At 31.9% G+C, this 26156-nt stretch overlaps 6 protein-coding genes across 8 annotated transcripts in view; 5 read left to right on the top strand and 1 right to left on the bottom strand.

Moving 5' to 3' along the window:
* Window positions 1-2226, top strand: part of LOC128394902 (RYamide receptor-like) — a 33957-nt gene extending 31731 nt beyond the window's left edge. For all 3 annotated transcript variants that reach the window (XM_053355274.1, XM_053355275.1, XM_053355276.1), the window contains one exon: window positions 1799-2226. Coding sequence is in view for 1 of the 3 variants with exons in the window: in XM_053355276.1 (XP_053211251.1) it covers window positions 1799-1809 (11 nt within the window). In the remaining 2 variants the exon portion in view is untranslated. The remainder of the gene's footprint in view (window positions 1-1798) is intronic.
* A 2777-nt stretch (window positions 2227-5003) lies between these two features.
* On the top strand, window positions 5004-8742 carry LOC128394901 (nuclear pore complex protein Nup98-Nup96-like). Its single transcript, XM_053355273.1, is given in 3 exon segments — window positions 5004-5480; window positions 5598-7226; window positions 7229-8742. Coding segments are annotated over 3 exon segments (2610 nt in total). The 5' UTR covers window positions 5004-5209; the 3' UTR covers window positions 7939-8742.
* Window positions 8743-8893: 151 nt separating this feature from the next.
* Window positions 8894-10583, bottom strand: LOC128394904 (uncharacterized). The gene is made up of 3 exons (XM_053355278.1): window positions 9986-10583; window positions 9185-9885; window positions 8894-9092 (listed from the first exon to the last, which is right to left on the bottom strand). Exons 1-3 carry the CDS (start codon window positions 10192-10194, stop codon window positions 9052-9054), a joined length of 951 nt encoding a protein of 316 aa, XP_053211253.1. The 5' UTR covers window positions 10195-10583; the 3' UTR covers window positions 8894-9051.
* A 4360-nt stretch (window positions 10584-14943) lies between these two features.
* LOC128394900 (nuclear pore complex protein Nup98-Nup96-like) lies at window positions 14944-20541 on the top strand. The gene is given in 4 exon segments (XM_053355271.1): window positions 14944-15101; window positions 15453-15766; window positions 15894-16994; window positions 16997-20541. Coding segments are annotated over 3 exon segments (4668 nt in total). The 5' UTR covers window positions 14944-15101; window positions 15453-15495; the 3' UTR covers window positions 20293-20541.
* Window positions 20542-20616: 75 nt separating this feature from the next.
* Window positions 20617-22137, top strand: LOC128394907 (thioredoxin-like protein 1). Its single transcript, XM_053355280.1, has 3 exons — window positions 20617-20813; window positions 21130-21772; window positions 21862-22137. Exons 1-3 carry the CDS (start codon window positions 20719-20721, stop codon window positions 21994-21996), a joined length of 873 nt encoding a protein of 290 aa, XP_053211255.1. The 5' UTR covers window positions 20617-20718; the 3' UTR covers window positions 21997-22137.
* A 1607-nt stretch (window positions 22138-23744) lies between these two features.
* LOC128394893 (thioredoxin-like) lies at window positions 23745-24383 on the top strand. Its single transcript, XM_053355266.1, has 2 exons — window positions 23745-23839; window positions 24143-24383. The coding sequence occupies exons 1-2, from the start codon at window positions 23745-23747 to the stop codon at window positions 24381-24383; spliced, it is 336 nt and encodes a 111-aa protein (XP_053211241.1).
* Window positions 24384-26156: the final 1773 nt, after the last annotated feature.

A 26156-nucleotide genomic window follows, 5' to 3' on the forward strand; every position in this document is an offset into this window, starting at 1 on the left:
CTTGAGTATGATATTATTTGTATCATTTGATTGGTAATGAATGAAAAATTGATGATATGTATTTGAATCAATTTACTTTAAGTAATACATTTAAATTGATTGTGATGAAGGTGTGATAATCATTATGAGCCAACAATTCATCAACAATTTACTTTGCAATATGAATGTTTCGTTGTTGTTGTGTATCTTTCCCGAGGTTGTATATTATTATATTGTTTAGATAAATGTTTGATATTATTGGTTATATCTTTGCAATAATGCATACATGAAATAATCATTGCCTCAAACTAATCTCATCTAATCAATTATCACATTCGTTAATAACATTGAATTACATTGAGTGGTCAAAATCAATTCACTTAATGATGGATATTGAACAGACATAAAGCTAAAGTGCAAATAAGTTGATACATTGATCCTCACAATCCCTCAGCTAATCAATAGTATTCAATGTTTTTTTTTCTTACCAGTTCCAAGTTTTAGATAAACTAATCAGAATCAGGGTGAGGATGAGTATATACACATGATGGAACAACGTTAGAACAATATTTTCGAGTTGTAACTTCAATGACTAATGATAATGTATCATGACAATTGTCATTTTTATACTTTAATTCACTCTGAACATTTAAGTTTAAAGTTTCTTCTCATTCATCTTAACTAACAGTAATTCAATGTATTCTCATGATTATTATCATTAGCATGAAAGATGATCTTTGGATTGTATCATGTATTTTGCCGGAATTCATCATGATGAAAAAAAGAGGGGAAAAAATATCTAATCCATTGTTAGCAAGTTCTAAGTTCAGTCTCATGTAGTTCAGTTTCTCTCTCTCCCTCTCTCATCATGTTAATGAAATAATTATCTCTCATTTTAGATAAACGATAACTGAATTATGTTCCAGGTCGATATGCAATATTGATGAATTTTTCATCTCCAATTCATTATTAATATGGAAAAATGATTTTCAACTTTTTCGAGTTGGTCAGTTATCAATGTTTTCTTATGATAATTTCATGGGAATTGAATGATTATCTTTAACAAGGAATCATTCAATTACTCTTACATCATGAACTTTTAATGATTGAATTGAATAAATTTGAATCTAATTTTTATTCAGTTATGGATTGAAGTTAATCTTAATCTGAATAGATGATTATTTGTTATGGTGATTCTGGAAATGAAAGTTCATCATGAAAGGTCAAATAGATTTCATGTTCTCATGTCGTTTTTTAAGCTCGAATAAACTTGAAATATTAATATATGAAATTGTGATGTATCTTCATGACAAATGATGAATCTTTTTCTTGTTCAGTCTGATTGTTTTCAATTTATCCTTCATCAAATCACAGTACAAGTAATCATTCATTGGGATAATTGACAATCAAATTCAGTGGGAGAAATTGAGATCTTATATTTTGTTTTAATTTTTATTAATACTTTTCCACTAAAAATCAATGAAAATTGTAACAGAAAACAAAGTAAATTTGCCTAACAAATTAATCATCAATCATGATGAATGAGGAAATAACCATGTAACAGAATTGTACCAATATATATTCTGATGAATGTTAATTCAATTTACTAAATGGAAAATAACTTATAACAATCAGAGAGACAAAAAGGCAAAACTGTTAAACATCAACAGATAATAAACGATAATCATTTGATTATTTCATCTTCCTCTTCTTACTTATACTAAATCAACTCAATTCTTAATTTGTTTCTCTCTCTCTCTCTCTCTCTCTATCTCCATCCTCATCTTTTCATCATCTCATTGGAACTACAACCCCAAAGGCAAAGTGTAAACTCCTTATGGATTCAATTGAATGGACACAAAACGATGATAATACTTTTCCATCTTCATCTCAATTCATCTTAATCTCTCTCTCTCTCTCTCTCTCTCTCTCACTTCCCTTTAACTGACTTACAACATGTAACTATCCATTATTATCACTAATATCATCCGAAAATGAATCTCATGTTAACTCATAATTGTGATGGAACAATCAACCAATCCAACAAATATAGATATAAGTATGTGTCATTGAATAATAACCTTGATCTCTGAGATTTGGACTATCATCGGCTGATCAATTTTTTCGACGAAATTTGTTTCAAAAACGAAAATAAGAAAACGATAAATGATTTTATATGTAACAATTTTACAGAAAAAGAAACAATAAAAATATTATGTAACATAAATAAAGAGGAAAAAAATTGTATTATTATAATAAATGTCCAGATAATAATTGATCGTGTTTTCGATTTGAGTCCATTTCTGATATTATTTTCTCTGTTATTTCAGTTCCTGGAGAGAATATGAAAAAAAAGGTAACAATACAATTTAGAACATATTGAACTGAAAGATTGATGAAAATTCCATGAACTTCTCGAGGCTATTTCCATGATATTATTCATTTAAAAGGTGAGAACTAATAAATCGATAATCAGAGGAATAAAGGTGAACAATGACCATTCATTGTTCATTAATTCACCAATGGTTCTTAATTAAATTGATAGAGAATATAAATATTTATGGAAATAAGTTAATTACTAATAGAATTTCCATCTCATATAACATGATAGTAGTTAATTGGTCAAGAACTCTGATAATATTGAAATTCTGAGGTTTCATATTCATCTTGGTAGATTATCAAATGATCACAGTTTTTATCTTAAAAATGATTTATTGGTTTACTCTGAATTTTTTTTTGATAGAAATTAAATTAAACTCTAATTGATGATAAACTAATCAAGTTAATCCATTTTTGATTAATTCATAATTTCCATGAAACTGGCAGATTATGATAATGATTATAATCAATGAATGATTAAAAGATTCTGAGTTTAACTTTGTTATAATAATAATAGTTATATGAATGATTTGATAATCCATGTTAAAGATTAACTGATAAAGGATTAAGATAAAAAGACAAAAACAATTAGTAAATTTATCAATCGATTGAGTTTTTTTTTCTTCTTCTATTTAGCCGGAAGGCAAATGATTAAATCTCACCTGGTAAATTATTTATCCAATTAGATAAACTAAATGTTCCTGATTAAGATTATTGTGTTTGATTAATTTTTTTTTCTTCTCCTTAAATTAATTACTATCATATTCTAGCATTTACCTTGGACTATTTCGCAACAATTTTCGTAAAATAAAAGATTCTAACGAATTCGATTAAAAGTTTTTTCCTGTTCTTCCAAAGCGACACTTGCTTTCCTTTGGTGTGACAACAATCAGACTAATTACTTGAGATCGTCTTGATTGTTGTAAGAAAAAATAATCGAAAATCTTACAAGTGCGATATATACAATTAAGCTTTCATTGTAATTAGAACTCGAATCTATTTAGTTAATCAAGAAGAGAGAGAGAGAAAAAAAATTAATAACAAAAAACATCTAATCTAAACTCATCAGCTTCATTTTCATTAGATGTTCACTTGGAAAAAAAAGTTCAATGTATTAGTTGTTCATGAATATAGAGGATCAATTGAATTAATCCTCTTAATCTCTTCTAATCCTCTCATTTAATGCAAATTTTTTTTGTTCCGAAACAAGGAAGCTCAGAATAGTTTATGTTTAATCTTTGTTTTTGAGGTAACAAAACCAGTTAATCCATCTTATCACTTTTTATGGATGATAATTAACCTCGAGATTTTAAATTACTTTGTATTCACTTTTTGTTAGGTGAACATTGAACATAAGAAAACTAATGATAATAAGTAACACCAAGAGCTGTTGATTCATGGAAACCAGATGATTATCATCATGGTGAACCTTAATTGTTGTGTTTAGTTAGATGGAAACCATGATAAACTCATCTAACATGGTGAAAGAATTCATTCATTGAATATCTAGAGAGAGAGAGAGAGAGAGAGAGAGAGAGAGAGAGAGAGAGAGAGAGAGAGTTAAATTTTGGTTAATTCATTAAAATTCATTGAGTAATAACTCGAGTAATGAATTGAACTTTCGTTGGGTGAATGGCAATTTTTTACTATAATAATAAAACGATTAGAGTGACTTATTATTATCCAAGTTAGGAATTGAATCTATGACCTATCAAAATTAAATTATCATCACTCACAATCAATAATAATACTTGTGAATTTAATCACTAAATTGATAATAAATTTGTACGTCATTAATTTGTTATTTCATCACAAAATTGATTGATTATTTTTCCAAACACTTTTTGAACGATTCATTTTCAATTTAACTTTTCATTAAAATTAAGCTTCGTTGAAACAACAGAATCAAATTAATTTACTTAATCAATTCATTAAATTGTAAATAAGAAAACTAATTCAAATCCAAATTTAGATTAGTAAATATTAGTCAACTTCTCATGAATGGATGACTCAGCTAATTGTAATTACATGTACTTGAAAATCACATGAGTCACGATTCTCGTGATGAATCAAGTTCGAACTAGTTAACACCAGATTAGATTCGATTAAAATTGGTTAAGACTAGTTAAATTCGGTTGGGTTAACCAGTTAAATCCAGAAAGAATCGGTTAACCAGACAAATGATTTCACTTTCCAAGCGAAACAAACAATTAACATAAACACAAACTTTTCTGTTTAAAGTTCAACACTTTGACCCAAAAACATTGATTTAGAAACGGAAATACCCTGAAAATTGTTACAATCCAATGAAATGTAATCAATAAATGTAAGTAAACATAAATTGTATCTTAATGTTTACATTTATTGTGAGAAAAAAAATTGTTGCGTAATAACAACAAATCAGCTGATCGAAATCAACACTCAGGTAATCATTTGATTAACTATTAAGAACATTTGTTCTTGTCGACTCAGTGAATTTTTACCATTTAATTGATCGATTTGTCTCGTTAATTAACGAGATTTCAATGTGATTATCGTAACAATTAGCTAATCAAATTCAATTTGTTTCCATTTGATAGAAGTGAAAACGCCATCTGGTTGTGTAGAGTTGAAGCTTAGAAATTGATGTTGATGTTTATAAATAAGAGTGAGTTTGTTTACTGTTTATATCTCACTTTGTCTAATCAAGGTTATTGACTAATTGTAGAGTCTAATTGTTGTCATTTATTTTGTGATTTTCGTCTTTGTTTTTATTCATTTTAACTGAGGTTATTGTGAGTAATTCGACTGATTTTTCTTTGTGGTATAATAGAAGAGTTTTGTGATTGAAAAAGGTAAACAAAAGTCTATAATGTTTGGAACACCTCAAACCTCAACCACAGCCCCATTTAATGCACCATCAACATCTCAAACATCATTTGGATTTGGTGCAAGTCCCAATAGGATGCAGTCCACTTTTGGTCAACCCGCTGCATTTACAGCTAATCGACCTGCTCAAACCACTGGATTTGGCGTTGGACCTTCAACAAGCTCTGGACTATTTGGAGCACAAACATCAACTACTCCTTTCTTTGGTACTCAACCAACAACCCAAACAACACCATTTGGAGTAACAACTACAGGTAAATATTTATAGAAATTTCATCTCTCTCTCTCTCTCTCATCACATTTCGAATTATTATCATCAATGTATATTAATTCTTTATTCTCTTCTTTATTTACATATTTACCTCTTGTAGCTACATCACCTTTCGGAGGAGCTACATCAACATCTTTATTTGGTGGTACAAATACTGCCCAAACTAGTACACAATCGCTGTTTGGACAAAGTTCCTTCTCAAATACTACTCCATTCAGTGCAGCTACTGGAACAAATACCATGCAAGCTGTTGGTACAACCGTTAAATTCAGTCCATTGATTGGTAGTGATACAATGTTAAAGAATAACATAAACACAACAATTAGCACTCGCCATCAATGTATCACAGCAATGAAAGAATATGAAACAAAATCAATGGAAGAGCTTCGATGGGAAGATTATCAAGCTAATCGTAAAGGTGGTCAACCTCAAGGAACCACAATGTTTGGTCAACCACAAGCTACAAGTGAGTCTTTGTTTGGTGCTCAACAACAAGCACAACAACAACAGCAACAGCAGCAACAACAACAAGCAGCAGCGGCTACAACTCCATTTAGTTCAAGTACTAATTCAATATTTGGTAAACCTTCATTTGGCTCTTCTTCATCTCTCTTCAACACCTCTACATTTGGAGCTCAACCAGCTAAACCCGCTTTTGGTACACCAGCGACCACAACAACCTTTTCCTTTGGTCCTGTTGCCCAACAACCAGTGACCGTTACTTCAGGAGGATCTTTATTCAATGCAACCTCTTCATTCACACCAAATACCAACTTTTTTCAACCTCCAGCGACAAACACTCAACCCAAATCATTATTTGGAGCCACCACAACAACAACTCCCTCACTATTTGGTAGTAACACAATGACAACACCAACTCCTTCCCTATTCGGTGCTACTAACACCGCTACTGCACCAAAAACAGGCTTTGGACTAACAACCGGCGGAGGACAAACATTTGGACAAACAACTGGTCCGTTCGGGGCGAACACTTTTATGTTCAATTCAACTCCATCAACTACAACTTCATCTCTCTTCTCGACTAATTTATCCACTTCTCTTGCAAATACCAATACAATGAACAAACCTACAAATCTCTTCAACTTCAGTAACCCGATAACTGCACCAACATTTAACACATCAAATCCTACGATGACCAATTTCAATACAGGAAATGTTTTCAACACAGGAAGCTCTAATTTCTTCAACACATCAAATCCGACTTCATCTTTGTTCACTAATCCTCTTCAACTTGGACAAACCCAAGTACCACCGATGTCATTGCAACAAAGTTTATCCCAGAATATGCCAACTTCAGAGCTTCTTCTGAGTCGATTACAGCATATGCCTTATGGTGAATCTCCAGTATCACAATCACTATTAAATGCAGCGCAATCACATCCAATCAAATTCTCAACTGACTCTAAAACATTGTATCAATATAAGGTCAGTCTACGAACAGCAAGTTCACCAAAAGTACCACGAAATGTTGGTACTCCCCAAGTGAATCCATCGTTTTTATTTGATGGTTTAGATGATGATAAACAAGAAGATGAACCCAAATCAGCAATTGACATTTTTGCCCCTCGACGTAACATTAAACGATTGGTACTTAAACCCAAAGATTCAACTCTAAATGCATCGATCACCGATTCACCTTCACTTTCAATGACACAAAGAAGTGTTAATGATAAATCAAAAGAAAATGTCGCCGATAATACAGTCTCTGAGCTTTTACAACACCATCGAATCCAATTAACAATCAAATCAATACAAATACAAATAGTCCAATTCACCAAACATCACCATCATCACTAACAACAACAATTACCCGAAATTCAGTTACCTTTGGTGAAACCTCAATAATGGGCGACAATGTAAACAGTTCCAGTTTACTTAATGTCGCTGATTCCAGTGGTGATAATAGTTACATTTGTCCATCAACTCCACCACCACCACTTAATTGTCGATTTAAATTGAGTAAATTAGATTATTACACTAAACCAGCATACAAAGATTTGGACAGATATTACAATGAATCAAATGATACCTGTAAAGTACCAAGTTTAACTATTGGACGTGAAGGTTATGGTGAAATTCATTGGGAAGGAGGAGTTGATGTAACAGGATTGGATATCGATGAGATTGTTCATATCCGTCGGAAAGAAGTGATTGTTTACCCTGATGATGATCATAAACCTGAGGTGGGTAAAGGTTTGAACAAAGCGGCTCAGATCACTTTGCATCAAGTTTGGCCTGTTGATAAGACGACACATGAGATAATTAAAGATATTGATAGATTGCGAACCATGAGATATGCTGAGAAAATTGAAGCTGCGACTAACAAATTAGGAGCCACTTTCAAAGAATACAGACCTGAATCGGGATCATGGGTATTCTGTGTTAAACATTTCTCCAAATATCTACTTGAAAATGTTTAATTGTTCACAGAATCGACAGAAAAATAGATCGATTGAACTTTAGTTAATGTTAACATTATCTCGAATCCACTTGAGGTCTCTCATTAAGGTTCAAGATGAAGCAATTGGTGTACATTAATCATTCGACTCGATTTAATTTCCTCAAATTAACAGTCTAAATAATAGTTATTCGTATTGACGTTAACATGTGATCTTTTCGAACCAATAATAATATTATCGAGATGCGATCGCACGTCGACACAATAACGCAACTACAATTATGTTACACGAAAATTGTATCTTAGTCTTGTATTATTATTGTTTTATTATCATTAATTATTATTTTCTCCTATTTAATCAATCAAATTATTGTAAATTGAATAAGTGTGTCTATATTTAACTAAACAATGAAATAATATCATCAACAGTAATCATCATTATCTTGTGAATATGATTTAAATTTTGATTAACAATCAAAATCTAAATTGAACATGAAAAATTTATATCATTTCATTGGTTTTGTTACATTAGTTATTTTCTGATTTCGACTAATTGTCAAACGGAAAATTTAATCAAAAAGATCATCACAATCATCACGAATAATTTAATTCTCGTCATTATCAACAATTTAATCCTGATTTTCATTCAATCTCTCTATTCATCAACATGCAAACGACCACTTAATTCATTGATTTAGATTTTAACAATCAAATCAAAACCTCTGATTCAATTGAATCATCCAAATTATGTAATATTATTGTTTCCTTATAATTATAACAAACAAACAATTTCTTATTAATTCAATTAAATGAAAAGTCAAATTAATTATCATTGAAAAATCATTTCATTCAAATTAATCAATTGCAATTTCATTGAAACAACAAAACTTTCGTGCAAATTTGTTTAATCATTGATACTGAAACTTTCAACTATAAAATGATTAACTAATTGTTGGGAATAAAGAAAACAAGTTAAATTGATATGATACAAATTTGATTTTATTTTGGATCAAAATAATTAATTGTACACAGAAAACAATTGATAAAATTAGATGAAATTTATGAAATCACAATGAATAAAAAAATGGCTCAATGAAAATGATGAGTTTTAATAAGAAAAATTCAGCGGACTGATTCAATCTCTTCCGCCACCATAGCCGCCTGATCCTCCGCCTCCTAAGTAAAATTAGAAAGTAAATTAACAAAAAAGGTTGATTAATAAGCATAGAAGATGAAATTAAATTGGATTCGAAATCGGTATTACTTACCCATGGCCATATTTCCCATTCCCCATCCTCCATCATTTCCACCTCCATATCCTCCACCGGTTCCACCAGCGTGATTGTTACCAGAGTCACCTCCGTAACCACCACCACCACCGCCGCCTGAATTACCGTTACCTCCGTAATTTGATCCAGAATTACCACCACCATAATTACCTGCAGAGTTACCTCCACCGTAGCCACTATCACCTGATGAACCTCCATATCCACCTGATGAGCCTCCGTATCCTCCTGAAGAGCCACCATAGTCATTTCCACCACCGGAGGCACCACCATAATCATTTCCTCCTCCACCAGATCCACCATAATCTCCACCACCCATGGAGCCCATCATACCTCCCCATCCACCATCATCCATGGACATCATATTCATATCTCCATAACCACCCATGTCCATCATGTCCATCATATCCATACCTCCACCCCAACCAGACATTCCACCGCCACCCATACTCATTCCCCCACCGTAGCTACCGCCACCACCACCTCCCATACTCATTCCTCCACCGTAGCCGCCACCGCCGCCACCATGACCTCCCATGGACATTCCCATTCCCATACCCATTCCCATACCGTGGCCTCCACCACCACCGCCGCCACCATGGCCTCCCATCATGCCCATCATGTGGCTCATCATTCCGCCCATCATACCTTTACCTCCTTTCTTCATCAAATCGATAACGACACTGAACAAAAATAGATCAAAACAATAAAGAAATTAATGATTATCCAAGAGGAATAATTTTCTTTTTCAACGATCACCATGATTCATCATCAACTACTTACGGAATTGGAATCGGTAATGGGATTGGTAAAATTCCGAATTTAGGTTTTTTCGATGATTTCATAAGTAATAATAACGCTGCAAGTTTTTTAAGTTTCTTCTTCTTACCAGCGTCAACTTCGTTCCCGTAGAAAGTTACAAGGCACAATTGAAGAAGCACCAAAGTAAGAAAAAAGATGCTCATCGTTCGAGCGGCATTGGTGACACTCATGATTGAAGAATTGTTTCCCGTTGGTAAAAAAAAAATGAAAAAGAAAAGAACAATTTGTTTGTTGTTGTTGTTGTTGAGATCAATAGAACAGAACTTTAATAAGTATAATCAATTTAATTGAAGATGATGATTAATTCACATTCACAGAATCACTTGGAAACTTTTTCTTTTCCGTTGTTATAATAAGAGTAGAAAAACACTTTACCTGAACCTGCAGGTAGAAGAAACTGATTCCAAATGAACAGTTCAAGTTAACAGAATGTGAATTGATTTCGATATGACGGAAACTCGAATAAGATGACCGGTTATCTTTATATTCTATTACTCTGTGCGTCACAAGTTTCGCTCATCGAATGTACAATCTAGATGGGAATCGATACAGAATAACATGTTATACTCAGAAGAGAGAGGCAGGGGTGGCCCGTACGATTTTCTTAATCAAATACAGTTACATATTCTTCTTATATAATCAACGCCTCCTCATTATCTTCATCTTCATCTTCATCATCTTCATCATCATCCTTTTCTACCTTTCCGTGCTTCCTCTCCTCGCTCTCTCTTTCTCTCTCAAGATACATCATATTATCGGCCTATTTCGAGACAGGTTCTTAAAAAGTTCTGTTCAAACAATAATTTCCCTTTTAACTTGAGGCTTCTGTCTACCTTTTATTTTCATCCTTCTCTCTCTCTCTCATCCATTCATAAATTTCAATCTAACGGTATCTCACCATCTCTTCATCATAATGAAAGGGTCAAATTCAATCTGAATCTCATCATAATCTTGAATTTTAAACTCACTTTCTATTTCGTATTATAAAATTATTATAAACATTTTTCTGCTTCTTTCATTTTTCACTTTTCAGTTAACAGTTATTTCAATTGAACAAATTATCATGATTATTATTTCATTTATCATAAATTAATCCATTAATCATTTTCATCTTAATACTTGATAAAAGATTAACTTAGTAATAGATTGTTGTTCCTAATCAAATGTTTACAAGATCATGATGTTGAGGGAAATTATTGTTATTATTCAGTATTGAAGAAGATTATTAAACAATAGAACCATAGAACGTGGTGATCATTGGATTAGATAATAATACGAATGGTGAGCTAATTAAAAGATGAAGATTATTACATGATGTTTAAAGTGAGAATTTGATAATGATGAAGATGAAGATGAAGAAGAGTCAAATGGACATATGAGGAAGAGGAAGAATAAAAGAGTTGGACATAATTAAGTTAATCGTGCGATTGATGAAGAGAAAGTTCGTGATAATTGTTACCAATTCTTTTTCTACCTGAAACTTAATTTCATCTTCATCTTCTTCTTCTTCTTCTCTTCTTCATCATCATCCTCATCATCTTCTTTACCTCCCTCATCTTGTTTCTTTCAATTTCTTTTCTTCTTTAAATTCATGTTTCCTTTTAAACTTTGTTGATACTCTCGAACATGTTTATTGTTGTTGATTTAAAAATACCTTTTTCTTGACCAGTCACTGACCATTCACTGTGAAGAGAGAAACTGTTGAAAAAGAAAACATCAACTGGTAACCAACATAAATTAAAGATTAATCATTGTAATCAATTCAATGAGGCACATCATCAGCATCATCATCATTAAATTGTGAGAGGAAATAAGATGATGATAGAGAAACAAACCAATTATCAATAAATTGACCATCGATGACCATTAGTATCTCAATAAATCAACAAACACTCATGATAATCATTTATTAATTGGCTCTTATTGTTGACCAAAAAGTGATGATGATTATCATCAGTTGATAACTGGACAATTGACAATGAAAGATGAACAAATTAAAAGATTGACCTTGTCAATTAAATTGCCAATTGATTTGTGTAAATATCAACAAAAAAAAAAGTGATATTATCTTAATCTACACCTTGATTTAATCACTTATCAACAGATAAACAATTAAAAGATTTGTCAAGTTAATCTATTGATTGATTAATATGATGCAACGAATCGTTGATAATAATAATAATATTAATTATCTGTCAACCAGAAATGTTAATCTTGATTAATTATGATAATCTTTATATATAATATTTGATTGACTATTGTTAACATTTTACTATTTTGATTGTTGACATTGCTTGATGGTGAAAGGAATAGAATTGAAAATTTATCACTTAATTAAACACGCTACAGTTTATTCAATGATCAAAATTGATTGTTAGTTAATGCATATTTTACAATAACAATCAGTGGTAAAGTTAAAATAATCTAATCAATAACCAGTTACGATTAAATTGTTAATCTAATTTACTTTTTCTTATTGGAAATATATTGTTAAGGTTATCAATGAGTTCGGTCAGTTTTTGATAACTCGAGTTGGTCCAGAGAATCGCCGTTCGAACAGGCCACTTTCCGATCAATCTAATTGTATATGATTTTCTTAAAATTAATTGAAATAATCAATTGTAACATAATGCTTCATCCTAATTGTAATCAACTAAATTGTCTACAATTAATAATGTTTGCTGCTGAATGTTTTTGCTAACTGGTCATCATCAGAATGATAATTGTCCAACTGACCAACATAATATTACATTCAAATTAAATTGTATCTTCACAATTAACATAATGATATTTTTTTTATATTATAATAATAATAATAATGGTTGATTAATATGCTGGTTATATAATCATCTTTAATCATGATTACAATGAAAATTTATATCTAAATATAAGTAAATTACCAGGAAGAAGTTATCAAAACCTATCAGGGTTATACTTGAAATGATTAAACAAAAAGTTTTATCATTAATCATATGATTAAGGATTAATCATTGTAGGTTGATTGAGAGATTAAGATGTAACATTTATAATAATGTTAATTAGAATGAGAAAAATTGATTTAGTTAAGGATTTGCTACGGAAATCATATCGATAGTAATCAATTTAATTCAATCTGTCAGAAATGGTAACAATTTGATTTGGAAACTTTAATTCACAATCAATATAAATATAAATTCATATTATTTAACTTTAATCAATTCTTGACATTTTCAATTGTATTTATATTATATATCTTAAATTGTAATATATGATGTCTACTTTAGTCTGATAACAATTACTAAATTGTAATTGACAATTACCAGGAAGCTTTTGCTACCCCACTCACAATTTAATCATCAAATTGTTTCAATTGCTGTTATATTAATTAGTTAATTCATCATTAAGATTGACCAATTTATTATTTTGTTTGATTTTACTTTCAATTTAATGAATGAATTAATTAGTTGAATTTACTATTAGTAAATTAAGTAATTAATGTGATAGTTTTGTTCTAGATTGAGTAAAGAGTTAATTAGTTGCTGATTATGAGAATGTAATAATTTCTCAAGAAAAAGAAAACTGGATTAACTTAATTGTTACGGTAACAATGATGGAAAAATAGTTAATTGTATGCGACAATTTATTAATCTTTTCACTGTTCATCCTTTTTTTTTCATTACAATTAAATTGTTATTACTTAAAGAAATGTGATAATTAACTTATTATTATTATGAAGATGATGATGATTAGATTTGATTATGTTGATGGAATTGACTAATTTGAATGACAATTTAAATTTCGGGAAAGAAAAAGTTAATTCATCAAGTTGATTAGTTAATTGAAATGAATCTTTTATCATGATTCAGTTGAATTGTAAGGAAAAATTCATAAATAGATTTTGATTATTGATTAATTTGATTGTATTAATTTTCTGATTCTTCATAAATTGGTCAATTAAATCATCTTGAGTTTTAAGATTAATTGTAAGTGTTAATAGATTTTGTCAGAAGAGTTGAATTAATATTAAATTATTTAGATTGTTAGTTAATAATACAAACACAACGCCTTTCAATTAACTTGATTTCAGATCAAATTTAATTGTATAACTATTAAGTGTTAACTTAATCACGTAAATAAATTGTTATCCATTGTTTAAATAGCGATGATTAAAACCCGTTTCCAATTTGAATTATATATATTTAATCACTGAATTAAATATCATTAATTTGTTAATATTAACGTGGGATTTGATCATTTAAATCACTTTTAAATAGCTGAAGTAGTTAATTGTTGTAAATTGTTATACATCATGATTAAGACAGCTTCAAGTTTGTGACTATCTTTGGAGACAATTAATCATTATTATCAACAACAATTGTCTTAATTTTCAATTTGTATATTGATTATTGTTTATTGATAATGGCCTTTAATCATTCATACTTAATTTACAATCATTATATTAGTTAATTAACTTTATTTAATTTATTTTGATTGTGATTTTGTTTTACCTTTAATGGTTTCGTATTCAATTAATATTATTGTGAACAATTTAAATCGTGGTTGACATATCAGATTGTATGTAATTGTATTGTTATAATTTGACAATAATCTGTAGTCATTAATCACGATTTGTTAATTGATTAGTTTGATTGATGGTTAATTGTATTAAAAATTCATCATCTCATTCAAATTTTTATTATTACTTTTTTTTTTGAATTTCAGTTTCAATTGAGAATCACTTTGAAAATTTATTGTTTACTTAATTGTCTTATGTGTTGGTGGAAAATTAAATTATCATATTAGTCTTAATTAATGGAAAAAGTAAAAGTTTTCGTCAATTGATTGTAATAATTAAGAAATTACTCTAAGCCGCCGAGAGAAAGTCTAATAATCGGCTTGGAGAAAACGCGGAATCAAAAGTGCTTCCATCTGGGAGAAAATTCTACTAATAAGAGAATAGATGTTTTTAAAAATTCGGTTTCCATTTTTGTCTTCTTTGTTTATCTAATTGGTTTAATTAGTTTTCTTAATTGTTTTTTATTTGATTGTTCTCAAAGTAGAATCAGTTGATTAGTTGGACGCTTTTGTAGATATAACTGTAAGTATAATAACTTGACCTTATCAATTTACCGGCTATTCCAAGTTACATTGAAACGGTTTGTTGATTCTTGACTTGTTGAGATATTGCGACTTCATTGGATTGAGCTTTTTTTTACAATTTATTAATTATTGTATTGGTTGTTGGAATATATTATGATCATGATGAAATGGGGAGGATTTGTTGATATTAATATGGTTAATGGTTGAAGCTGTTTAATTGTAATTGTGTCATAGTTTAATTGTAGCATGCGTAATATATTAAGGGAAATGAGTTCTCATGTTTCCATGCTTTAAAATTTTCAATTTTGCGTTTTTATAATTTTACTGTTTCTGTTTCTATATTTTCTAGATTTATATTAATCTTTGTTTGGTTGAATTAATTGTCTTCCATCATGTTTGGAACACCTCAAACCTCAACCACAGCCCCATTTAATGCACCATCAACATCTCAAACATCATTTGGATTTGGTGCAAGTCCCAATAGGATGCAGTCCACTTTTGGTCAACCCGCTGCATTTACAGCTAATCGACCTGCTCAAACCACTGGATTTGGCGTTGGACCTTCAACAAGCTCTGGACTATTTGGAGCACAAACATCAACTACTCCTTTCTTTGGTACTCAACCAACAACCCAAACAACACCATTTGGAGTAACAACTACAGGTAAATATTTATAGAAATTTCATCTCTCTCTCTCTCTCTCTCTCTCTCTCATCACATTTCGAATTATTATCATCAATGTATATTAATTCTTTATTCTCTTCTTTATTTACATATTTACCTCTTGTAGCTACATCACCTTTCGGAGGAGCTACATCAACATCTTTATTTGGTGGTACAAATACTGCCCAAACTAGTACACAATCACTGTTTGGACAAAGTTCCTTCTCAAATACCACTCCATTCAGTGCAGCTACTGGAACAAATACCATGCAAGCTGTTGGTACAACCGTTAAATTCAGTCCATTGATTGGTAGTGATACAATGTTGAAGAATAACATAAACACAACAATTAGCACTCGCCATCAATGTATCACAGCAATGAAAGAATATGAAACAAAATCAATGGAAGAGCTTCGATGGGAAGATTATCAAGCTAATCGTAAAGGTGGTCAACCTCAAGGAACCACAATGTTTGGTCAACCACAAGCTACAAGTGAGTCTTTGTTTGGTGCTCAACAACAAGCACAACAACAACAGCAACAGCAGCAACAACAACAACAACAAGCAGCAGCGGCTACAACTCCATTTAGTTCAAGTACTAATTCAATCTTTGGTAAACCTTCATTTGGCTCTTCTTCATCTCTCTTTAACACCTCTACATTTGGAGCTCAACCAGCTAAACCCGCTTTTGGTACACCAGCGACCACAACAACCTTTTCCTTTGGTCCTGTTGCCCAACAACCAGTGACCGTTACTTCAGGAGGATCTTTATTCAATGCAACCTCTTCATTCACACCAAATACCAACTTTTTTCAACCTCCAGCGACAAACACTCAACCCAAATCATTATTTGGAGCCACCACAACAACAACTCCCTCACTATTTGGTAGCAACACAATGACAGCACCGAAAACCGGGTTTGGTCTTCCTACTTCAGGAACATCTACTTTCGGTTCAACTGTCCAACCGTTTGGTGCTACTCCTAACACTTTCTCTTTCAACGCAAATCCTTCGACATCAACAACCTCACTTTTCTCTTCAAATCTTGGAACCACAGTTTCTTCAGCAAATACCAACGCCTTGAATAAGTCATCTAATCTCTTCAACTTTGCCAGTAATACGGGTACAACTTCATTGTTCAATGCGCCAAATCCTTCAATGACCAATTTTAATACTGGTAACGTTTTCAATACCGGTACTACACCCAATTTCTTTGGTGCCCAAAACACGGGAGTTCAATGTTTTCGAATCCATTACAACCTGGACAAGCTCAGGTACCACCAATGTCTCTACAGCAAAGTTTATCACAAACAATGCCTACATCAGAATTGTTGATGAATCGATTGCAAAATATGCCTTATGGTGATTCACCATTCCAGAATTTATCTGCCGTGAATCAGTCTTTGCCTTTGAAATTCTCGACCGATTCAAAAACATTATATCAATATAAAGTTAGTCAAAAATCATCAAGTTCACCAAAAGTACCACGAAATGTTGGCACTCCCCAAGTGAATCCATCATTTTTATTTGATGGTTTAGATGATGATAAACAAGAAGATGAACCCAAATCAGCAATTGACATTTTTGCCCCTCGACGTAACATTAAACGATTGGTACTTAAACCCAAAGATTCAACTCTAAATGCATCGATCACCGATTCACCTTCACTTTCAATGACACAAAGAAGTGTTAATGATAAATCAAAAGAAAATGTCGCCGATAATACAGTCTCTGAGCTTTTTACAACACCATCGAATCCAATTAACAATCAAATCAATACAAATACAAATAGTCCAATTCACCAAACATCACCATCATCACTAACAACAACAATTACCCGAAATTCAGTTACCTTTGGTGAAACCTCAATAATGGGCGACAATGTAAACAGTTCCAGTTTACTTAATGTCGCTGATTCCAGTGGTGATAATAGTTACATTTGTCCATCAACTCCACCACCACCACTTAATTGTCGATTTAAATTGAGTAAATTAGATTATTACACTAAACCAGCATACAAAGATTTGGACAGATATTACAATGAATCAAATGATACCTGTAAAGTACCAAGTTTAACTATTGGACGTGAAGGTTATGGTGAAATTCATTGGGAAGGAGGAGTTGATGTAACAGGATTGGATATCGATGAGATTGTTCATATCCGTCGGAAAGAAGTGATTGTTTACCCTGATGATGATCATAAACCCGAGGTGGGTAAAGGTTTGAACAAAGCGGCTCAGATCACTTTGCATCAAGTTTGGCCTGTTGATAAGACGACACATGAGATAATTAAAGATATTGATAGATTGCGAACCATGAGATATGCTGAGAAAATCGAAGCTGCGACTAACAAATTAGGAGCCACTTTCAAGGAATACAGACCAGAATCGGGATCATGGGTATTCTGTGTTAAACATTTCTCCAAATATGGCTTAATTGAAGATGACGATGACATACCTGACAAAAAAGATCAACCCTTACCTCCACCTCCACCTATCGCTGCTCCTCAACCGCCTGTTGGACGACTTGTCCTTAATAAGCCATCGCAAACTACTCAGACAAAAGAAGTAGCTACATTTGAATTGCCAGAAATGCAGCCCAGTAAAAGTTTCATGGATCGAACTCAAATTCACGATAAGAGTGGATTTAACTTAAGTCATTTAAGCCATTCAACCGGAGCCGGTGGGCTATCAACTGATTTCAAGGATGTTTCAGTTGAAAAGGTGCCAGAAATGTTCACAAGTTATTATGATTCAATGAGATTTGCTCTATTCAGTGAGGAAGATGATGGTGATCAAATTTTAGAATCTAATTTCAAACGGCCTAAAAGAACTCCTAACACAGCGGATGAGAAGAAATCTTTCAAACCCATTATGGAAACTCCTACAAGTTATGTACCCAAGATGCGTTTTGTTAAAAAAAGAGACTTAATCTTGGAACCTGATTCTTTTTCCTCTGAAAACAAGCTTAATGCTGAAATTAATTCTGTTTGCCATGCAATGTCACCAAAAGTTAGATTCTTTAATGGTTCTTCAAATTTTACCTTGATCAATGGTAAAAATGTCCTCCTCTATAATCTTGATCTCATCTCTGATATTTCCGATCAATATTCACGATTTGATACTCAGTTGAAGGAAAATTCAATAATCACAAGTCAAGAAAATGAACCTCCATTCATCGAGATGAAACCAATGGTACACAACAAGTATAATGTTGATTATTTAGAAAAATTTGTCGAAGCATTTTTTGGAGATTTAACAGAGACAACAATGTACGGTCAACAACACGAGAGAATTAATCGAGTAATCGATTGGTTAGCAGAAAGAAATGCAACCCAAAAGAAGCCCAAAGAGGTACCAGCACGAATTATTCATCATCTTTGTTGTAATGATTTAAAAGGAGCTATTGATGAAGCTTTAACTGGTCGAATGCCTAAAATTGCCATATTACTTTGTTCCGGAAATAATCTGAATGTAAGAACAAGTACAATCAAACAATTAGAAAGTTGGCGGAAAAGTGGTGCCGATGCTTTTATCGACAAAACACTTCTAAAGATTTATGTTATCCTCTCTGGCGGCGTAAGTTGGATTACAAGTACTGGTGATGAGATTGACGTTCTTGAAGGTGCAACTTGGACTCAACAATTATGTCTCATGTTGATTTTTTCCTCTCTCCAAGAAGGATTGCAAGAGTGTATCAGCAATCTAACGGTTAAAACCAATGACATCGAATATCATTTACTTGCTCGACATTCGCCCTTTGAAGCAATCGACGCAGCTTCCAACCACCTTGAAGGTTGGTTTCTTCATCAATCTCTTCAAAGTTATCAAGTTATCAAGAATGATGTTCGAAGTGATCTTCTTCACCTGATTGTTTGGTCTCAATTGATTTCGAAAGATGTACTTTTAGCCTGTTTTGTTGCCTGTCATATTCGAGATGATTTTCTTCGTAACTATGCAGTTGACGAAGCAATCACTCATAGCTCACCCAATTTTCGACCTCAAGATGACACCCATTTATCATCATCACTCTCCATTCCAAAAGCTTTGCTTGCCCGATTGAAAGCAATTTATTATAAAAACATTTTCGACCATGATAAATATGCTCACAGTTTACTTGAAGGTCAAGAATGGTCTAAAGCTCATGATGCATTTGTTGAGAAAATATTCCCCGAATTAGTGATCTATTCAAATTTGGATTCTCTCCGTCAAATTATTGACCAATTAAAGGAGCATCGGGAAAAAATTGCCAACTGGAACTTTAATGGAGCTAATGTTTTCGACATTTACTCTCAAGCTTTGGTCAGTCAATCGGATGTCAATCTGGACGAATTCAATGCTCACCTGTTGAAGTGCGATAATAATCGTCAAACATTATGTCAAAGTGAAATGGCTCGAAAAATGAATTACATATTGGTCAGTGTCAGAGGTGGACTTTACCAGTTAAATACACCGATTCCTCCCGATTATGCGTTGAAAGAATTGAACTACAACTGCCGTCAATTGCTTAATCTCATTTCCCGATGAAAATAACAATCAAACTCTCTCTCTCTCTCTCTTACAACTTGTTAAATTTTATTTTTGACTCTCTCCACCTTAAAGCCAAGTAACGGTCCATTTTTGATAAATTGTTCATCCATAATCATCAACAATCTAAATGATCCTAAAAGCAAACAATGTATTTCCCTTTCTCTCTCTTTCTTTAAAAAAAGAAGAAAATAAACAACAATCATAACTCTCTCTCAAAACAGTTAATTTTAAATTTTGAATTCGTAACAGTTTCTTTCTATTGCGTAATAATTTCTTCTCGAATCGGTCAACAGGTGTCGCTGTTAACCGATTTTCTTAATTGCATTTGTTGTTTTGTCGCCATCCGGTTGATTATTTTGTTTAATTTTTCTTTTAATTAATTTGTTACTTTTCATAATTTAATCTTTTGACGATTAAACAGAAATGGTTGTTATTGTTGTTCCTGATGATTCTCGGTTCCAATTGGAACTGGCAAATGCCGTGAACAATTTAGCGGTGGTTGATTTTACTGCTTCATGGTAAGTTTTTTGTTCATAATTCTCAATGTTTTCAATGTTTTTTTTCACTACTTTTTGATTTAATCTGTTGATTGTTCAATAGTGGGGAAGAATTAATTTCTAATCATTTTAATGGCAACAAGTTGTTCTTTACTTGGTTGGTATTGTGATCTTTGTTGTTAATCAGTGTAACATTTGGTTGATTGTTTCGGTTTTTCTGTTGTCTCTTGGTTTGTTTCTCCTTCTAGTATTGATAGCAAATGAGAATTTTTTTCCGTTTGTTTTGGCTTTTCTAATGGAATTTATTTTTTCTTCTCTCAATTCTATTCGTTTTTAGGTGTGGCCCTTGTCAAATTATTGCCCCAGTTTTTGAGCAATTGAGTAACAAGTATACTCGTGCTGTATTTCTTAAAGTAGATGTTGACCAATGTCAAGAAAGTGCTCATTCTCAAGGAGTTAATGCAATGCCAACATTTATATTCTATCGTAATAAAGTTAAACTCGCCGCCATTCAGGGTGCCAATGCTGGGGCCTTAGAAGCCAAAATAAAGGAGTTAATTGGTGATGATGATGAGGGTGGTGATGCTGGTAGTAGTTCCAGTTTGGTTCCTGGTCACATTAATCTAAATTCTATGTTGGCTAAACAAGATTGTGAATGTCTTAATGAGAGTGATGATCATACTCTTGCTGGTTGTTTGACCTCTGCAACCTCATATCTTGAATCTGATGTTGATGAACAGTTGATCATTAATTTAGCTTTCACTCAAAATGTTAAACTTCATTCCTTAATTATCACAGCTCCTGCTGACAAAGGGCCTAAATTTCTTAAACTGTTCATAAATCAACCACGAACATTAGATTTTGATCAAGCTGAATCAATGGAAGCAGTTCAAACAATTGAATGTACTCCAAAAGATTTAACTGAAGGAGCATTGATACCACTTAAATATGTCAAATTTCAAAACATTCGTAGTTTATTGGTTAGTTAACTTTTTAATTGTTCCCTTGCTCTTTTGATTACTATTCTCATTTTCTCTAATTTTAATTATTTCTCTCTCGCTCTCTCTAGATCTTTGTGAAAAACAATCAAGGAGGAACTGAAACAACCAGAATTGATCATTTGGGAATCATTGGATCTCCATTAAATACAACCAATTTGAGTGATTTAAAACGAGTTGCCGGTAAAATAGGCGAAAGTCATTGAAAGTCTAATTCAAAAATGGACCATTACACAAATTGCGAAAAAGTGATCTTCCATATTCTTAGATTAAATTGTAACAAACAAATAAATCTGAATTGAAAAGATCACCAATTAAACGAGAAAGTTATCAAATCCAAACCAAAAGTTTTGTTTCCATTAACATTTTATTTGATTGATAAAAATTTTCAAGGATAATATTACAATAACATATTGTACTGATCAATGGTTGATTACCAAACAAAATACTTCAATTAAAACTTGAAATAATCTCACAAATTTCTGTTAGTTAATAAATACAAAAATAAACCGAATCATTGTATCCAACACAATTAATTGAATCTTTTCGATTCTAATCCTAATCAATCGATTGTAATCTGCTAATTTCATTTATTACTCTTTCAACTAATAACTTTCCTCGAAACTTTGATGTTGTAGTTTTCGCTTCACAATTTCGCCCATAAATTTAGTTATGAATTTTTAATATCGCTTGAAAATGATGAAAGTTGCCTCGGTAGTGAGTTTTGACCACCATGTTACCACGGACGGCTAAAAGAAACGCGTGTCATTTCATCAGCACAATCACAAGGTGGACATGGATTCTTAAGCTCGATTTGGACCATTTTAGCGAAACGCATTATTAGTTTATGGAAAAATTGCTCCCCTTCCTGAAGAAATCGACTGTTGTTACGAACAGTATCATCTAAATCATAATCCGAGATCAAACTGTCATATTCTCGTTTATTCTCATATTAGACCCTCGTTCTTGTGTGAGTGATAATTGAGACAAAGTTTTGGTGCCGAGAGGAAATAATACTTACGAATATTCAATCAATTTTAACAAAGAGAAAAGTTTTTCACGAAAAAGTTGAAAAATCGTTTTCATATTAGAAAAGAAAAACTTTTATCAATTTTAATAGCTGTTTTAAGGGTGACAAAGAACTGACTGTTGAATTATCATAATTTTGGCATTAAATTGATCCGTGTAATAAGATGCATAATAAGATAAAATTTTAAATTCACTGGTAATATTGATTAAATTACAATTTATCAATCTTTGAATCTGAATCTTTTTCGTCTCATTTTTTATTTGATTTGTTTTGTTGTTGATTTTTTATTTTATCTCATTTTCATATTCGAGATGATTTTCGTTGTAACTGTGCTTTTAACGAAACAATCACTTATAACTCACCCGATTTTCTATCTCAAGATGACTCCCACCAATTGTAGTTTCCCTACCGCAACTTAAAGAAAAACTTCAAGGTACATTTAGAACCATTTTCGTTTATAATTGACCAAAGTTTAATTTGAATAAAAATATTCTATTGAAGAATAATGAAAAAATTCATCATCTAACAAATAATTTCTTCTCAAAAAGAAAGAGAAAAAAGAGAGAAAAAGAAAGAAGAGAATCAAAAAGAAAGAGAAATCACAAGTGGAGTCTCTCGTGCCTATTGTATGCCACACACATTTTCCATTCAATTCGCTCTCTCTCTCTCTCTCTCACTCACTCACTCTACTCTTCGATATACAGGGTGTAAAGAAAGTAACGTAACGTTACTAACGTTCATGGGTTAGGTTTAAGATGCGTGAATTGATGGTACACTCTGTATAATATTCAGAGTATATATTCAATTTTATCGGGGAGACACCAATTTGTTGTTTTGTCGCCATCCGGTTGATAATTTTGTTTAATTTTTCTTTTAATTAATTTGTTACTTTTCATAATTTAATCTTTTGACGATTAAACAGAAATGGTTGTTATTGTTGTTCATGATGATTCTGATTTCAAATTGAAACTGGAAAACGCCGGGATCAATTTAGTGGTGGTTGAATTTACGGGTGCATGGTAAGTTTTTTGTTTATATTATAATTCTCAATGTTTCACATTTTGATTTAATCTGTTGATTGTTCAATAGTGGGGAAGAATTAATTTCTAATCACTTTAATGACAACAAGTTGTTCTTTACTTGGTTGGTATTGTGATCGTTGTTGTTAATCAGTGTAATATTTGGTTGATTGTTCCGGTTTTTCTGTCGTCTCTTGGTTTGTTTCTCCTTCTAATATTGATAGAAAATGAGAATTTTTTTCCGTTTGTTTTTGCTTTTCTAATGGAATTTATTTTTCTTCTCTCAATTCTATTCGTTTTTAGGTGTAACCCTTGTCTAAAGATGTCCCCAGTTTTTAAGCAATTGAGTAACAAGTATACTCGTGCTGTATTTCTTAAAGTAAATGTTGACCAATGTCAGGAAACTGCTATAAATCAAGACATTGTAGTATTGCCAGCATTTGGGTTCTATCGTGATGAAACCAGACTCACCTTATTTACGGGTGCCAATGCTGAGGCCTTAGAAGCCAAAATAAAGGAGTTAATTGGTGATGATGCTGTATGATTGTAACAAACAAATAAATCTGAATTGAAAAGATCACCAATTAAACGAGAAAGTTATCAAATCCAAATCAAAAGTTTCGTTTCCATTAACATTTTGTTTGATTGATAAAATTTTTCAAGGATAATATCACAATTACATACACTCCAGTACCTACTCAAGTTTTATTTTGAGCACCTTGGTGCAATCACTTGAATCATTTTTGCTATAGTGTATCCGCTGTATCTCCGCCAGTGGAGGAAATCCGTTCCAGGTAACTCAGGATAGGAAAATTACAATATATTTGAGTTTACAAATTATTAAAAATGGTAAAAATAATGAGTAAAATTTACAAATTATATCAATTGACTGATGGTTAATTTGATTGACCAAAGTTCCAATTCGATGATTGTAAATAAGTACCAAGGGTTGAGATGAAAGTGAGGATTAGGTGCAAAAAATAGTTTCATTCGTTAGGTAAGACACGAAGAAAAAGAGAAAAAGAAATTTTTAGGATTTCAATCTTTAAAATGTGAAGACAATTATCTTGATTATAAATGTGAGCTAATTTTAAAACAATTTGATTAATAATTGTATTTGTATTATTGTATAATCAGGTAAAGTCAATTAAATTAAAATTTATCAGGAGCGAGGCACTAGCGAGTATTAAGTGGGTACTTGAGTTTATTGTACTGATCAATGGTTGATTACCAAACAAAATACTTCAATTAAAACTTGAAATAATCTCACAAATTTCTGTTAGTTAATAAATACAAAAATAAACCGAATCATTGTATCCAACACAATTAATTGAATCTTTTCGATTGTAATCAGCTAATTTCATTTATTACTCTTTCAACTAATAACTTTCCTCGAAACTTTGATGTTGTAGTTTTCTTTTCACAATTTCGCCCATAAATTTAGTTATGAGTTTCTAATATCGCTTGAAAATGATGAAAGTTGCCTCGGTAGTGAGTTTTGACCACCATGTTACCACGGACGGCTAAAGGAAACGCGTGTCGTTTCATCAGCACAATCACAAGGTGGACATGGATTCTTAAGCTCGATTTGGACCATTTTAGCGAAACGCATTATTAGTTTATGGAAAAATTGCTCCCCTTCCTGAAGAAATCGACTGTTGTTACGAACAGTATCATCTAAATCATAATCCGAGATCAAACTGTCATATTCTCGTTTATTCTCATATTAGACCCTCGTTCTTGTGTGAGTGATAATTGAGACAAAGTTTTGGTGCCGAGAGGAAATAATACTTACGAATATTCAATCAATTTTAACAAAGAGAAAAGTTTTTCACGAAAAAGTTGAAAAATCGTTTTCATATTAGAAAAGAAAAACTTTTATCAATTTTATTCCAAAAATCATTAGAATTGAATTGACAGTATTGTCAATCGATTAGACAATTTGTAAAAGGTGGAGAAGTTTCACTTTATCCAACGAAATTTACTAATTGTTACAATTAAATTTAATTCGAACAAAAATTCCAACAGGTGTCACCATCTATCGGAGCAGAATTTCAGTTTTCTTTTTCAAGAAGTGTCAATATTTAGAAAGAGCCTATTCGTACATAAACTGTGTGCGATTAGGCGCTGAGAAAGTTCATCATAAATTTTCATGTTTTTACCCTGTTGTAGCATCAATTTTCTTTCCCTGTGATAGTTATAAGTGACACATAAAGTGAAACAAGCCTATTAAAAAACGAAATTCAAAAACGACAATCAAAAACGCTCTTAAAAAACGAAAATTCAAAAACTTGAAAACCACTTCTCTCTTCTCTAT

The sequence above is a fragment of the Panonychus citri genome, unplaced genomic scaffold (genome assembly GCF_014898815.1).
Source record: "Panonychus citri isolate SS breed McGregor unplaced genomic scaffold, ASM1489881v1 Contig00140, whole genome shotgun sequence".
Taxonomy (NCBI): domain Eukaryota; kingdom Metazoa; phylum Arthropoda; class Arachnida; order Trombidiformes; family Tetranychidae; genus Panonychus; species Panonychus citri.